At 41.5% G+C, this 15,647-nt stretch overlaps 1 protein-coding gene across 1 annotated transcript in view; it reads left to right on the plus strand.

The window, feature by feature from the left end:
- The first annotated feature begins 694 nt into the window (after nucleotides 1-694).
- Tnfsf4 (TNF superfamily member 4) overlaps nucleotides 695-15,647 on the plus strand; it is a 21,637-nt gene continuing 6,684 nt past the window's right edge. Inside the window, exon 1 of the mRNA XM_021199336.1 lies at nucleotides 695-1,002. Within this exon, the coding sequence (XP_021054995.1) occupies nucleotides 841-1,002 (162 nt within the window). The 5' untranslated portion in view covers nucleotides 695-840. The remainder of the gene's footprint in view (nucleotides 1,003-15,647) is intronic.

The following is a 15,647-nucleotide window of genomic DNA, read 5'->3' on the forward strand; positions in this document are numbered from 1 at the left end:
ATATATAGGGGAGTGAAGGAGGAGGGTGGGGTGGGGAATGACAGAATTTTCTTCTGCTTCTTTTTTGATATTCTGAAAATTAATCATGTATTTGCTGAATTTCCCTGAAATGAGAAAGTATGACAGTTGCAAGGCCACTTAACACAGTGTCTGACACATAGCAGTTGCTCAATAAATATTAGTTTATTTGGTTTAATGTGGTGCATTATGTAACTTTAAGACCCCTTCTTTATGTCTATATGCATAACCACCTTTCTATTTTCCTCTTTGTCCTTTTCATCTCAAGGATAACCTGCATGCATTTTATTCTGAAGCTGTAAAATGGGCCAGGAGATTAATAGCACAATAGAAGCAGGGATGTCTGGCAAGCATGTTCCTCAAATCTCTTCTATGGTTTAAGACGTCTTGAGGGATTGGTAAGTAAGCTGCTTTACAAAAAGAAAGAAAGAAAGAAAAAGATGATCTTTATCTATCTTTACCGGTGCAATAAAAAAACTTCAGAGTACACGTTTGTGACTGTCATTTCGAAGTCACTCAATTCATAACTGGAATGCCACAAAAACAACTCCCTGTTAGCCCGGAGGGAAAAAAAAAAGAAAGAAAGTAAAGGGGAAATTCAGATTAGTCACATAGAAGTTCCCCCGCCTGCAAAATCTGCAGAGTTAAAACGGAGAGCGTCTGCTCTGCTCCTTCAATTGCCTTTTGTCTCTAGTTCTGGGACCTTTATCTTCTGACCCGAAGGCTTGACTTTGCCCTTATCGTCTCCTTTGTGGTGAAGAGCAGTCTTCCCCAGGTTCCCCTTCGCCACAGCTGTATCTTCTCTGCACCCCGATTGCAGAGATGGAAGGGGAAGGGGTTCAACCCCTGGATGAGAATCCAGAAAACGGATCAAGGCCAAGATTCAAGTGGAAGAAGACGCTAAGGCTGGTGGTCTCTGGGATCAAGGGAGCAGGGATGCTTCTGTGCCTCATCTATGTCTGCCTGCAACTCTCTTCCTCTCCGGTAAGATGCACTAGTGGGCGCTGCTTTTCCTCCAGCTCTGGCTGAGCGCCAACTGCAACAGCTGCAGTCACCTGTAAAGGATCTAATGGTAAAATTGTTCAGCCCCTGCCACCAAGAGATTGTAAAGTGTGGTCAAATATCCTTTGGTATCTCCTTTCCTTCCTATTTTAACAGTAGCAGTGCTAGGGTGGAGTGAAGGGCAGAGGGGCCCTGCTTCTAGTGGTTTTTGTTTGTTTGTTTCTTTTGCAAGGCAAAAACCCTGGTGTATCTTAATGAGCTGTCACCCTGAAGCTTTGGGCTACTGATATTTCTCTATCCATCCTGGTAGCAATGTGTCTGATCGAGGAATCAGTATAAAAGAAAGACAAATAACGGACCGTTTTACTTCCCACCGCGTTCATGAGTCTGCAGATATTCAAGGGGATCGGTTCTTAAAACAATTCTGCAGGTTTCAGGATTAAGTCCTTTCCTATCACTGACCTGCAGCAATGTGTGTGCACATTTGTTGGCTCAGACATTTACATCAATCACTTAATCTCATAGTTTTGTTTGCTCGTACGTTAAGTGTTCACCACAGGTCTCCCCAGAATTCCATGTTGGATCTGGCCTCATAATTCTTGTTTCCCTAGTGGTTGTTTTATGTCAGGAAATCATTCCCTGGTGGATGACAGACAGAATGGAACTTCTTTTTAATGGCCACATCAGAGACACAGCTTCATCAAATTAAACCAGGATACGATGAGCAGTCCGGGCAAAGGCCTGGGCTTGTCTCTCTCTGTACAGGAAGTGCGGTTTTGATAACTAGAAGCTGTCAGGAGCATATGTGTTCACGAGGGCTGAACCTTGTACTGTGCTTGTCCCTTGGGCCGGCAAACTGGTGCGGTGCTCAAGCCTTCTTGGCCAATTAGAGCAGCAGCATCCCGGTCCTCTTCTCTCCACTCCACATAGCTCTCTGTGTAGGACGGTGGATAAAAATTCTGTAGGCACTTTGGGGGAGAAGGTGCTAGGGTAGAGTAATTTGTTCACGGTAGGATGCCTAAGACACAGACCGGAACCAGGCTTTTTAAAGAAAGCAAACAGAGTAACCAAAAATAGACCAGCCACGAGCCTTGAATAGGTCTGCGAGTCTTGAGAGTTTTCAAACAACCACAGGGCCGTGTGTTTCCTCACTCGGTGGGATTAGAAGAACGCAGGACCCCAGTCTAGGGTAACAAGGCACACAGGGGTATCAGGCAGGGGCAGGAGAGAGCAAAAAGTGAAACACGGGGGTGAACCGCTGGCGTCTGGGACCTCCGTGGACAGTCTCCCCCCAGGCATAGTAAGAATTCGGGTCCTTTCTTCAAGTCACCCAGAAACTGCGGCAGAAGTGGGAAGTAAAGCCAAAGCCACGCAGGTCATTGAGGGAAGAGCAGTCTGGGGGTGGGGGGGAACTTGTTTCCTGTGGTCTTGGCTCGAAATGGAATCAAAAGCAGGAGATCTAAATTGGACATTGAAACTGATTCCTCACGAAATAAGCAACCTGGTTGCTCTTGATGGAGAAGGTTTGGGAGCTTGTCTAAACTCAAAGTATTACACTGTTCTCAGACCTGGGCAGTGCAGTGGACCAGTATATTTAATCTCACGTATTAAGGGGGAGCGATAGATAGATAGTATGTATTTTTCCCCGGAACTTGGTCAAATTGAATGGAAAGGGAAAAGACGAGAAGGAGGAAGATAATCTCTTTGACAATGGAACTGGTAACCTTTAAAACATTAATGTTTGGCATTATGGTTGCAGGGTGGACCAGGTGAGGTTGGTATAAGGAGACCTGTCCTGGGAGACATATGTTAAAGTGAGGTGTCCGGGGAAATGAACTGCGATGCTTATAAGGCCTATACCCAGCTAGGTTTTTCTGTTGTAGGAAAAAGGTATTTTGAAAGGAATCACATTTTTTCCTTTCCCCTTATTTCTTAGCTTTACTTTTTTAGCCTTGATTTCCTACATTCAAGATTCCAAAGATCCAGCTTCTAAACTCTACCAGGTAGTCAAATTTTCCTTGAAGTTTACTTAGCAACAATAGTGCCTAAGTTAGATTTTATTGACATACGGGAGACAGCTTTTGTTTTTTGCAGTCCCAACCCCCTTTCCGCCCAATGACAGCCTGTACCTACATCTTCTACTGTTCATGTGTTTCTTTGGGACTTGGTTTTCTCATCAGTAACAGGGGATGGGTTGTAGGAAATGGACATTGAGGGCTCATCAGCTAATGAGCATGCCATCTCAAAGAACAGGTTTGGGGGCGGAGGGGGGGCGGTTGAAGGAACAGAAATGTACGTTAGCAGATTTTTATGCCTATATGTATGTGCAGATTTCTTGGCTCTTAAGACTGGCCTGGAAGAATCATATTTTCATGCGTATACTTTGAACACTTAATTTGTACTCCTTGTAGTTCATGAAGTACCTTGAGTTGAATGAGGAAAAGACGGTGCTGGAGTGATAGCTCAGTGGTTAGGAGCATTGACTGCTCTTCCAGAGGTCCTGAGTTCAATTCCTAGAAACCACATGGTGGCTCACAACCATCTGTAATGTTATGCCCTCATCTTGGGTGTCTAAAGACAGCTACAGTGTGCACTCGTATACATAAAATAAATAAATCTTAAAAAAAGAAGAAGGAGGAAAGACACAAACAACCTAGAATATCACTGATTCAAATTATAAAATGGAATCCTGTTGCTGCTGCTGCTGCTGCTGCTGCCTCATCGAGCATCAGACATTACCCTGGGGTACCATGTAAAGTGCCAGGCTTCTAGTCTTACCTGGGGCTTTAACTAGGAAGCAGTAGGCAGAGGGGAAGCTGGTCTAGGAAGTGAGAAGAAGCTCTTTATTTTTTATTATTTTGAATGTGGTGTTTGTGGGTGTGTATATGTTTATGCGCAGGAACTTGCTTTTGTGTATATGGCTGCATGTGTATGTGCAATTGTGTGTGGAGGCCTGAGAACAACCTCTAATGTCATCCTCAGCAATGACTCACCCTCTCTTTAAGATGACATCGCTCATTGGTCTGGGGTGCACCAATTAGGCTAGACTGTCTGGTGACTGAGACCCAGAGATCCCCCAGGGTCAGGACCAGGGTCCCAAGCACACACTCTTATGTCTGGCATCTTAAAGAGGTTCCTGAGAGCTCATTTTAGGGTATCCTATTTTCTGCGCAAATACTTTATCATGGGAGCTATCTCCCCAGCTGTAAGTTATATTTCTGTGTTCCGGTGCTGTTAGAGTCTTCCAAGCTCTATGTCACCTTGACCATGACCTTGTATAGTTAAAGACTTTTTCCTTAGCAAACCCTACCTTCTTGTCTCTTGTTTCTGGTTAGTTAGCAGAAGTAGTCTGTGTCAAGGGAAGCCAGAGTTAGAATTCAGTCTCTTGGTGATGTTTTGTATTATAAAACTCCAACTTTTGTTGTTGTTGTTAAATACTGGGAAGGAATTTGACCAGGCAGGGGTGGCATATGCCTCAGCACTCAGGAGGCAGAGGCAGGTGGATTTCTGAGTTCAAGACCAGCATTGTCTACAGAGTGAGTTCCAGGACAGCCAGGGCTACACAGAGAAACCATGTCTCAAAAAACAAACAGAAAGAAAGAAAGAAAGAAAGAAAGAAAGAAAGAAAGAAAGAAAGAAAGAAAGAAAGAAAGAAAGTTTAAATTAACTTGAATGTCTATATGTGGTCTACCATGTCTTTTTCTTATTAATTATTCAGTCATAAACATAAAATAACTTCAAATTTGAGTATAATTTGCTTTCTCTGAGCAAGTCTTTGAGATTTAAAAAAGGACACTTGGACTAATTCATCATGAAGGATTTTGAGGCTCTGATGGTGGACGTTAATGAAATGTTCCAGAGACCCTAGGCTGCAGTATTGTATTAGCTACAGTATTTTATGAGAAAACAAAAAGCCCAAAGATGGTAGGTAAATTGCTCATGATCACCTACCTACTTAATTAACTGGGTAATTTTGACTTCCGCACTCGATCTTATCAGTTAAAGCAACCTTGCATCCATTCTGAGTGCTTCTTTAGTATAGGGTATTGCTTGAAGCTTCAGAATAAAAACTGCCCTGGAGATTTCTTTTAAAAAACTCTTTGAATTAATGGTAAAGAGTTGAGATGAGGCAAAAAGATGACAGACGTGTGGGGAGCTTCTCAGGGGACAGTGGAAAGAGGAAGGGAGGGAGAAGGGGTTGCCTAAGATGTTTGAATATATGCGTGGAGAGTCAAGGGGCTGAGGGAAGAGATATTATATTCATCTGATGTTAAAGTTAAGAGTGGAATTTCCTCTACAGACAGGAGGGATGGGGATGGGTAGGCAGAATAGCAAATCATTCAACATGGCTCAAATTGAGTGTTCAGAGAGAACGGGGTGTAGGAGGTGAAGCTGAAGATCTAGGCAGGAATGAATGGCAAAAGATCTTGTGAACTATTCTGGGGAAACTTGACTTATTCTATTCTATGCCAAAGGCAGCCATTACCAACAAGGATGCTTCTCCACATTTTCCTTTTTGCATGGGATCTAAAGATGGGCAGTACAGAAATCAACCTACTTTCACCTGGCACTAGGGGGCACCACTGTAAAACAAACCGTCCTCTTATGTCTTAAGGCAGCTTGCCCACTTTCTCCTTAACCGAATTCATTTAGTAACCTCTTTTGATCTAAATGGAAACCAATTTCTCGGGAACCAAGTGCTCAGTCACACAGACGAGGACGAGCACTATTTGGCAATATTAATCATCTTCACACAGTGATGGTATTTTCTAAAAGAGCAACTTAGGTATATGTATATTCTGACTGGAGTCTTTTCGATAGGATAACATACTGTGGATGGAATTACGTTGAAAAAAACATTACATACAAATACACATGTAAACACAAATATACATCTGATCTATCAATACGGTCTCCCTATTTATCTTCGTTGAGTGTTGCCCCCAGCCATTAGCACTGAGCAGACCCATTCTTGCTAAGGGCTAGCAACCCTGCCTTGATTATTCTTTTCCTTTTGGTGACAATTGCCTCTGTGCCTTACACTGTCAAAAACAAACAAACAAACAAACAAAAAAACAAAACCACGCCATTTTCTTCCCACTTCATGGGTTTTGTGTTCATGGAAAATGAGCATTAACCCTTTGTGATCATGGGAGTCAGAGGAGCCACGGGGAGTGTTATGATTTAACACATGAAAACACAATGACAACATACAGCACGCTTCTCTCACCATAGTCACTGGTGAGATAAACAGAAGAACTACTGTGAAATTGGAATCTCTATCATCCCATGCTTTGCTAGTTTTGGTACTTTTCAAATAAAGGAGTGAAAATACTTTGTTATATAGAAATACAGAAAGTCATCTTAGACTTTGGGGCCAGGCATTGAAGTATAAAAACAAAGGGAACCACGAACCAGAAGCCCAGCTGGTCCCAGGCTATTAGCTTCATGACCCCGAGTAAATTCCCTGCATGTTGGGCTTTTGAAGTTGGAACTTGTTTGGGAGGTTCACACATAAGAGTACTGAGTTCTGTAAATGCTAAAGTTATTATTTCTATTCATGAACATATTTTCATAACCACACCAAGGCATCACTTTTACTTTGTAGTGTGTGTGTGTGTGTGTGTGTGTGTGTGTGTTTGTGTGCATAAATGCTGACAATCAACTATACCTCTTAACTCAGCAGGCATAATATGTAAGGTCTACTGCTTCATAGACCTGATTTTGATATTGGAAATTTGGGAATTAAAATAATCCACTCTAAAAATAGTTCTGTTTTTATTTTTTTTAAACATAGGTTTCTAATTAAGAGTTGTTTATGGCTGGAGTAGAGAATAAAAGAAGACAGAAGGAGAGAATTTATGAAGTCATGAAGTGTTATTAGGTTCAGTGTCTGGTTAAAATGGATCAAAAAAATCTAAAATTCAGGGCTGGAGAGATGGGTTAGTGGATTAGAGTGTCTATCACTATACTGAGGACCTCGTTTGGTTCCCACCCATATCAAGCAGCTCTCAGTCACTGTAATTCAGGTTTCAAGGGATCTGACACCTTCCTCTGGCCTCTTAGGCACATGCACACATGTGGCACACAAAACTCAGGCAGACACATCCCTTTAAATGAACAAATAAGTTAATATTTTTAAAAATATTAAAGTTGCAGGATTAAAATACACAGACCAGGCTATTTCTATTGACCGTTAGTCACACCTTCCAATTCTCCAGACACTTGGCTGTCAGACAGCAGAAAATCATATCTATGAGAAACATGGGTTCTGACACACAATATTGGAAACATAGATAACTTGAGTCACTGATTTCTTTTTAGGAGAGCCTTCATTCTGAAATGACTCATAGGTGGGTTAATTTGTACATATTTACTTGACTTTGATAACATTTTAAAGTCTTTCCATGAACCAACAAATATAGAAATAGAGATTCCCACTTTAATTATTTCCATATTGTTTAATAAGCATAAGTCTTCATTACAAAGTATAGCATTATGTTGGTGGGAAATTGATGGCTCTGGTAAGTTTAAGTGATATACACTGAAGGCTAGGCTTCTCTGCAGATAGCAACAACCTGAGCCTGGAATCCAGGATAAGTACTCAGACAAGGATCCTAATATTATAAATTTTAGGTTACTATTATAAATGAAAAAGAAACATCAATATTGTCAGCATGGGAGGGAAATAATGCATCCATAACTTCTCTGTGTCTTCTTCCAGTGTCACTGCTTATACAGCTAGAACATCTAAAGCCGCTTTTTAAAAACCCAGATACTTTCCATTTTAAAGTCACATATGCTGTTATTATTTGCATTAGTAAATTAGTAAAACAAGAAAGAACAAGAAACACTCATGTAGTATGTACTCAACCTACTCTAGGCATCGTACTAGCTGTCTTATGAAACTTGTTTAATTCTGTCCTCCCAATAACTCTGTCAGGTAGGTTTTACTACAATCCCTATCAGAAACACAACTTGAGACCCACAGGTAAACTTGCCCAAGGAAATCTCACAAATTCAAGACCAACAATTTCTGACACCAAAGAGCATGTTCTTAACCTCTCACAAGCATCTCTATGTGGATGTAAAGGGCACTTCAACACAGCATGTCCACTGTAGAAAAGTCTGACTTTCTGGCTAAGCCCATTCTCCTGGTTCATGGTGTTGACTCAAGGCATCATAATCATTTCTGAGTCTATTGTCTTAGCTCCTTCACGCTCTCTTCATTGACTATGACTTTACTTAGTCTCCCTATTGTTGAGGTTTGGTCTGTTGTATTGTAATGCTAAGTGCATGCCCCCAAGACCTGGTTGCCCCAGAGAGGAGAGAGTCCATCCATGACTCTAATTGCAAAACACGTCTTACGGTTTAGTAATAAAAAGGTATTCAGAATTATTTGTGTGTTAGTTACTTCATGCTTGCAGATTCTAAGACCCCTGAAGATATTACCGTGTGAGGTATAATAAAGACTGGGAAAATCAGAGCTCTTGGGATCAGAGAGTGGACATGGGGAGGAGGCGTTGAGTGATGTCACCTGTGATAATGTCCCTCAATTTGGCCTGGTTTTTTCCCTACTTCTGGCTTCTCTTCTTTACTGTGTCCTTGGAGGTGGGTAGAAATGGCATGGTTGTGCTATTAAACGCTCGGCAAATCTGAAGCAAGTGGCTTGTCAGGGTTCGCACTGAGAGATCATGGCTGGGAATGAAGGTCAGAACCCTAATCACGCCTCTTTCGGTTATACTTGCCCATGATCTCAGAGCCCTGAACGTGTAAGAATGCTCCTGACTGTTTTAAAACTATATTTTTCTATCTGACATTAGTTGCCTTTGAAGAAAGATTGGAGGATTTATGCTCTGTCACAGAAGAAAGACTTACAGCTACTTACACAAAAGTAGATAACATGGTTAATGCAGCTTTAACAATTACATAATACCTTACAGGATCCTTTCAGAAAACACACCATTGCCTGCCTGACATGTTCTGATAGAGAGAGAAGCTGTTCTGCATCCGTTTTTCCAGTCCTACTCTTTCTCCTCCTTTTTTTCTTTTTTTTTCAATTTTTTTATTAGATATTTTCTTCATTTACATTTCAAATGCTGTCCTGAAAGTCCCCTATACCCTCCCCCACCGTACCCACTCCCACTCTTTGGCCCTGGCATTCCCCTCCCTGTACTGGGGCATATAAAGTTTGCAAGACCAAGGGGCCTTTCTTCCCAATGATGGCTGACTAGGCCGTCTTCTGCTACATATGCAGCTAGAGACATGAGCTCTGGGGTACTGGTTAGTCCATATTGTTGTTCCACCTATAGGGTTGCAGACCCCTTCAGCTCCTTGGGTACTTTTTTTAGCTCCTCCATTGGGGCCCCTGTGTTCCATCCAATAGCTGACTGTGAGTATCCACTTCTGTGTTTGCCAGGCACTGGTATAGCCTCACACGAGACAGCTATGTCAGGGTCCTTTCAGCAAAATCTTGCTGGCATGGAGACTGGGCTATATAATTGTTTAGGTCTTTCCAGTTTTATTAGACATCAATTCAAGTAGTTAATGAGATGCTATGCTGTGGGTTTCTACACGACCTGCAAGTACATTCTACTGTTCAGTGGTTTGCCATCTGTAGCTAATTATCACAATCTGGGTGGCTTAACACAACAGGAATTGATTCTCACAGCTCTGAAGGCCAGAGATACTGGAAAGGTCATGCTCTCACAGAATGCTTTAGGCAAGAAACCTTCCTGATTCCTCTCATTTTGGGTGGTTCCTAAAAATCCTCATGTTCTTTGGTTTCACACCAGTCTCTGCCCCCATTATCACATGGCAACCTTCTCCTCTCTGTGGAGCCTTTCTTTTTCTTTGAAGTGTATCAGTCATATTGGTACCACCCTAATCCTGTTGATGTCATTTTGACTATTCATATTTGTGAAAACTCTCTGCAGATCTATTTCCAAATAAGGACACATTCTCAGATTTATGCATTTGAAGAGCATGCTATTTAACCCAAGTGAAACCATTTATTCATTTTTTTGTTTTTTTTAAATTAGTGTTCATGGAGCATGGGTTTTCTGTCAGGCATTTAGGGAAAAATGGTGAACAAGACAGATATGGCCCTCCTGTTCTGATAGTGCTTGTAACTGGTAAAATGAAATTAAAGGAGAATAGTATGGCATATGACAAGCACTCAGTAGCCAAGCATGGCAGAGCTTAGTAAGGAATCACACATGCTTTGCTGTCTTTGGGTTTTGAAAGGTGCAGAGGAACCTTTCCTCTTGCCTTACACCATTGTCTTCTATTAATTGGCTGAAAAGTTTTAGTTGAAAATCCGTTGTCCACCAGCATTTTCCCAGTGCTGTAATCTGAGGATTGTATCCTTCACCAATCTCATTTTCCCTTGGAGCAAGTGCTGGGAGGTCAGCCTCATGCAAATGAGTCTAGGAGCTTTTCTGAACCAGGCACAACTGTGAGTGTTCCTCAATTAGTAGAGGAAACTCTCCTGCTGGGGAGAAAAAGGCCTGCTGCTGCTTTTCTTGTTTCTGAGGGGTCTGTGTAAAGATCTGTGGTCCAGAAGGTCTTCTTGTCACATCATGCTTGTGGATTACTCTTTGGAATTCCGTGATGTGATTTGATGAACTTCTGCAGTGGAGTTGTCAGTAGGCACTGCAGTGCCATGATTTTAATTGAAGTTGGACATCAAGATGAGGATAGTAAAAGTCCAGAAAGGGAAAACTGCTTGTTCTAGACTCAGTAAAGAAACCAGGAAGTGCTACCGCTAGTCTGACGCTCAGTCCACTCTACTAGGTTGCCCTTTAAGGCAGTAGTTGTAGTCTGTGTTAGCTATTTTGTGAGTTCTTTCTTCCACCCCTTCAATCCCCTAACATTAGTTAGGAAAGAAAAAAGAAAAGAAAAGAGAAGAGAAGAGAAGAGAAGAGAAGAGAAGAGAAGAGAAGAGAGAAAAGAGAAAAGAAAGGGGTTGACATTATCATTAGACTACCTGCTGCTGATTAGGGGCATCAAGTTCCTTGGGACAAGTTTGATCTTTGATGTCAGGATATCTCATTTCTTCTTTATACATGACTACTTAACAAACCACAAGCAACAACAACAAAGAACAACCAACAACCAACCAACAACCCATACAACCAACAACCAACCAACAACCCACCCTGCCACTCAAGGCCCTAGATTTTTATATCCTCTGAAAAGTCCCCAGAATTCTCAAAAATCACACAATTGCAGAAACTATGGGCCACTGGAAAAATCATGTCCTTGCTAAAGCACAAGGCAAATCATAATCATCTGCTGTGGACAATCTAAAGCACATACCCCCATACCGGAGATTAAAACGAGAATATAGTCTTATAATATTTTTGTGTTTTTTAAAAGAAAGCAAAATTCCAAAATTGTCAAAAGTGATCCCTTCTTCTTATGTAGTAAATGAGACTAGAAGTGGGTAAATTCCTGTAGAAGACACCAATGGTAGGACTTTCAGTGCTTTCCTTACACTCAAAAATGACCAAAACAATTTTAACAACCATGATATATAAAAGCTGACATTGTCATTGTGCATTGCCCATGACTGTTGAAATTGGCCATCTTGGTCAGCAAATATTTGATTACTGAGTGACATTATGTTTGAGAACTGACAGAAATATGGTGACATGGTGGGTATATTGTCAACTTACTCTTCCAGTTGCTTAGGCACTAAACCAGTGCAACAATATTTTTAGTGGATACCTTCTCAATCACTGAGGGGAGGAAGGGAGAAACATTTTAGTAGATCCCTTTGTCGGTGTTATTCAAGGAATTCTGTAGCTAACTTGCAGTGGGAAATTCTAGTACAAGAACATCTGGCCTTTGAAGATATTCAAAGAATTAGTGTGTTAGGTGAATCATATACTTTTCCATGCATTTTATTGTTCAGGTGGAATGCATATCTCTGGCTGTTTTTGTTGTTTAGTTGAAAATCTGAGATCACTCTTAGAAACCAGAGACAATGAAACCACAGTCCATGCTCTCTGGGATAGAAATTGGTGAGTTTCTCTATGGAGCCACATACAACCATCACTAAGCAGCTTTACAAGAAGTCAGGAAATGGTTAAAAGAAAGGCCATTAGATTATCAGCAGGCAGTGTAGTGAGGAAGAAGGCAGAACTGAGTTAAAGAGAGGTTACACGAAAAATGTGCTAACACATGTATTCAGGGTGAACATGTTTTGGAAAAGAATTAATGTAGCTTCTCTTTGATTCACAAAAATCAATCAACTTTTTTTTTTAATGAAGGTTTTCAAAGCCACTGCCTTTGTCTCTACGAGAATATAGCTAGGGACACATTCTTATGAATATTGACAATTTCTTGGCCAAGTTTTTGCCTCATTCCTATTACCAACCTTTTCCCTAAAGAAGGTTCTGAGCTTTTTTTGTCAGAAGTAGAATCCACCGTGTGCAATAGGCTGCTTCCGTGACCTACACAGTGAATCCTTAAGTAAAGAAAGCTAGTCTCCCAGTCCACTGTAGTGTGGAAGTGTGAAAAATCCCACTTTTCTGCTTTGAGACCCAGCCTAAGAATTTATTAGGTGGTGCTTTCATGACTTCTCAGATCTCGGCGGTAAGCTCAAGCTGGGGACATCAACTCTGTCACAGTGGAGGTGGCATGGTGCACTAAAGAGACACTGCCACAGAGTTTTCCCAATCTCCTCAAGTGACTAACAGCTCATTCATATGCTCCCTCGAGATCTTCAAACTGTGCCCTGGTATTGAGGGAAGAATAGCAAGCTCCATATATGACTGCAGAGCCTACTTCCTGGTTTCATATTTGATGAGTAACGTTTGCTCCTGGTACAGATAGCCCTCTTCCAGACAAATGCCAGATGACTATAAGGTCAACAGCATTATGTCACATTCTACTGAGTCAGAAACAGAAGCTGACACTGTCCAAAGATGATCTCTTAAAACATCATCACCCCTTGGGGGACCTGGTATGAACAGCTGGAGAAGTTTTTAATGAACTTTTTATTTTTACGGAATCCTGGAGTCAAGAGAAGAGTAACTACTGTACCTCTGAACTTAGTACCTTTTACTCCCTAACAAGTTCTAAACCTCATTGCCTCTAATTTTTCTATTTCTAATTTCTACAGATAATTGTTGCATGGTGATTTTAAGTGGGGTTGGGGGATAGGGGAGTAATGGATTGCAACAAGATTACCTCAGTGCTTGGTACTATTAGAATTTCCCAGTTCTTTGTCTCCTCTGTCTTAAATACACAGAGAATGGCCTTATTTGGAGGTCTTTCTTTTGGCGAGTTATAGACATTTTGCTGTTCTGTGTCTTCCTTCTTTCAAAACCTAGACCCAGGTACTTTCTCCTTATGCTACCAAACCATGAGACAGTTTTTATTTTCATTGTCTGGGACTTTATGAAGCACACTGCTTGTTGATAGTTCCTAAAGGCTTCATGTAGAGAGACCACTTTTATGAATGAAATACAAGTTTGCCAAAACCAAGGAGTGTGTCTGTTCTGACTTTGCGTTCACTTTGTGAGCTGAGTATAATGACTGTCTCATAGAAACGTTGTTTAGTTTTAAAGTGTTTTTATTCTTTTTATCAGTTTGTTTTAGTTAACATTCAAGCAAAGAGTTTCACTGAAGCATTTAAAAGTTTATTATTTATTTATATATTTATTTATTTACTTATTCATTTTACATCCCATTCACTGCCCACTCCTGGTCACCCCCTCCCACAACCCTTCCCCCATCTTCCCTCCTCTTCTCATTTGAGCCAGTGGGGTCCTCTCCTTAGTATCCCCCCCGATCGATCCTGGCACTTCAATTCTTTGAGAGGCTAGGCACTTCCTCTCCCACTGAGTCCAGACAAGGCAGCCCAGCTAGAAGACCATATCCCAAGGCAGGCAACAGCTCCCACTCCAGTTGTTCAGGACTCACATGAAGACCAAGCTGCACATCTCAGGGAGGCCTAAGTCCAGCTCGTGTATATTCTTTGGTTGATGGTTCAGTCTCTGAGAGCTATAAGGGTTCAGGTTAACTGATTCTGTTGGAACTATTTATTTATTTATTTATTTATTTATTTATTTATTTATTTATATGTTCATTGGTGTTTTGCTTGCATGTATGTTTGTCTGTGTGAAGCTGTCAGATTCCCCTGGAACTGGAGTAATAGATTGTTGTGAGCTACCATGTGGGTGCTGGGAATGAACTCAGGACCTTTGGGAGAATAGTCAGTGCTCTTAACTGCTGAGTCTTCTCTCCAGCCCCTCACCGCAGTATGTATGTACATGTATAGAATGGAATTTTGCTCAGGTTTAAAGAAAAGGAAAATGATGCTATTTTCAGAACAGCTATGACCTGACATTATCTGTCAAGTAATACCTAATAACTTGCTACTACTTCTATCCAAACTACCAAACAATATGGTAATCATATCACTATCCAACTATTGACTAGCTTTCAATGAACAGCAAGCATTTCTTGAATACCAGTTTTTTCCCTATAGGGTTTATTGAGAAATCTTCAGACATTGACAGGTTAGTGTGATGATTTTCAAACTGGGAAACCCGGATTCTTCTATACTTCTGGCTCCACCCGCACTTTTCATTTTTTTCCTTGGGACAGGGACTCACTATGTAGGTCCTGACTGGCTTGGAAATGGCCACATATAGCAGGCTGACCTGGAACTCACAGAGATACACCTGCCTTTGCCTCTCTGCTACTACTAAAGACATTTGCCACTGAGCCTGGTGATTCAGACCTTTAGAGCCAGGGGCTTTGTGACTAAGTCGTGCATCTCTACTTTTATTTTTCATAACTTTCCCAGGAGATTCGAATGCATCTCAGCATTAGATGCATCTTCCTGTAGTTTTATCAACTGTCTCCAAGCACTACATATACATATGACAGAATCAGTTGTCAAATTCCTTGTGTTTGCTACCCAGGTACTCAGTTGTTCCTGTGTTCACTTGCTTCCCTCCCTCCCTCCCTCCCTCCCTCCCTCCCTCCCTATCTCCCTCCCTCCCTTCCTTCGTCCTTCCTTCTTTCCTTCTTTCCTCCCTTCCTTCCTCTCTCCCTTCCTTATTTTCTTCATCTGTAGCATATTTGACACCTAGAGGTAAAGCATGAATTCTGGGTTTTTCCTGGATGCCATTATGATGAGGTCATTGTCAATCTGCTATATGGCAACTATTGTTTTTTTTCCTCCAATGCTGGTGCTGAAGTGGATACAAGAACACAGGAGTGGAATATTAGTACAATCTGCAAGGCAGTTTCCCTTCCTTTTATATTTGTATGTGCAGGAATATTGATGCTAGGTCTGGAGACATAGAGCTATAGACTCCAGTTAAGAGGCTGACATAGGAGTATACAAAAAAGATATGTGTGAAGTGTGAGTATGAAGTTGTAGCCAGATCAAGCATGATATTGGCTTTGGAACTGTGGGGATATCTCTGAACTGCATGGAATGTCTCTGAGCAGTGTCTCTGGATATTATAGAATGTCTCTGGGAAATGTGGAAATATCTCTGTCCAGGGATGGGGTGACTCTGGGAGGTGTAGGGCTTCCTCTGGGCAGTTGGATGTGTCTGTGGGCAGAGTTGGGGTGACTCTGGGAGGTGTAGGGCTTCCTCT

Source organism: Mus pahari, chromosome 5 (genome assembly GCF_900095145.1).
Source record: "Mus pahari chromosome 5, PAHARI_EIJ_v1.1, whole genome shotgun sequence".
NCBI lineage: Eukaryota > Metazoa > Chordata > Mammalia > Rodentia > Muridae > Mus > Mus pahari.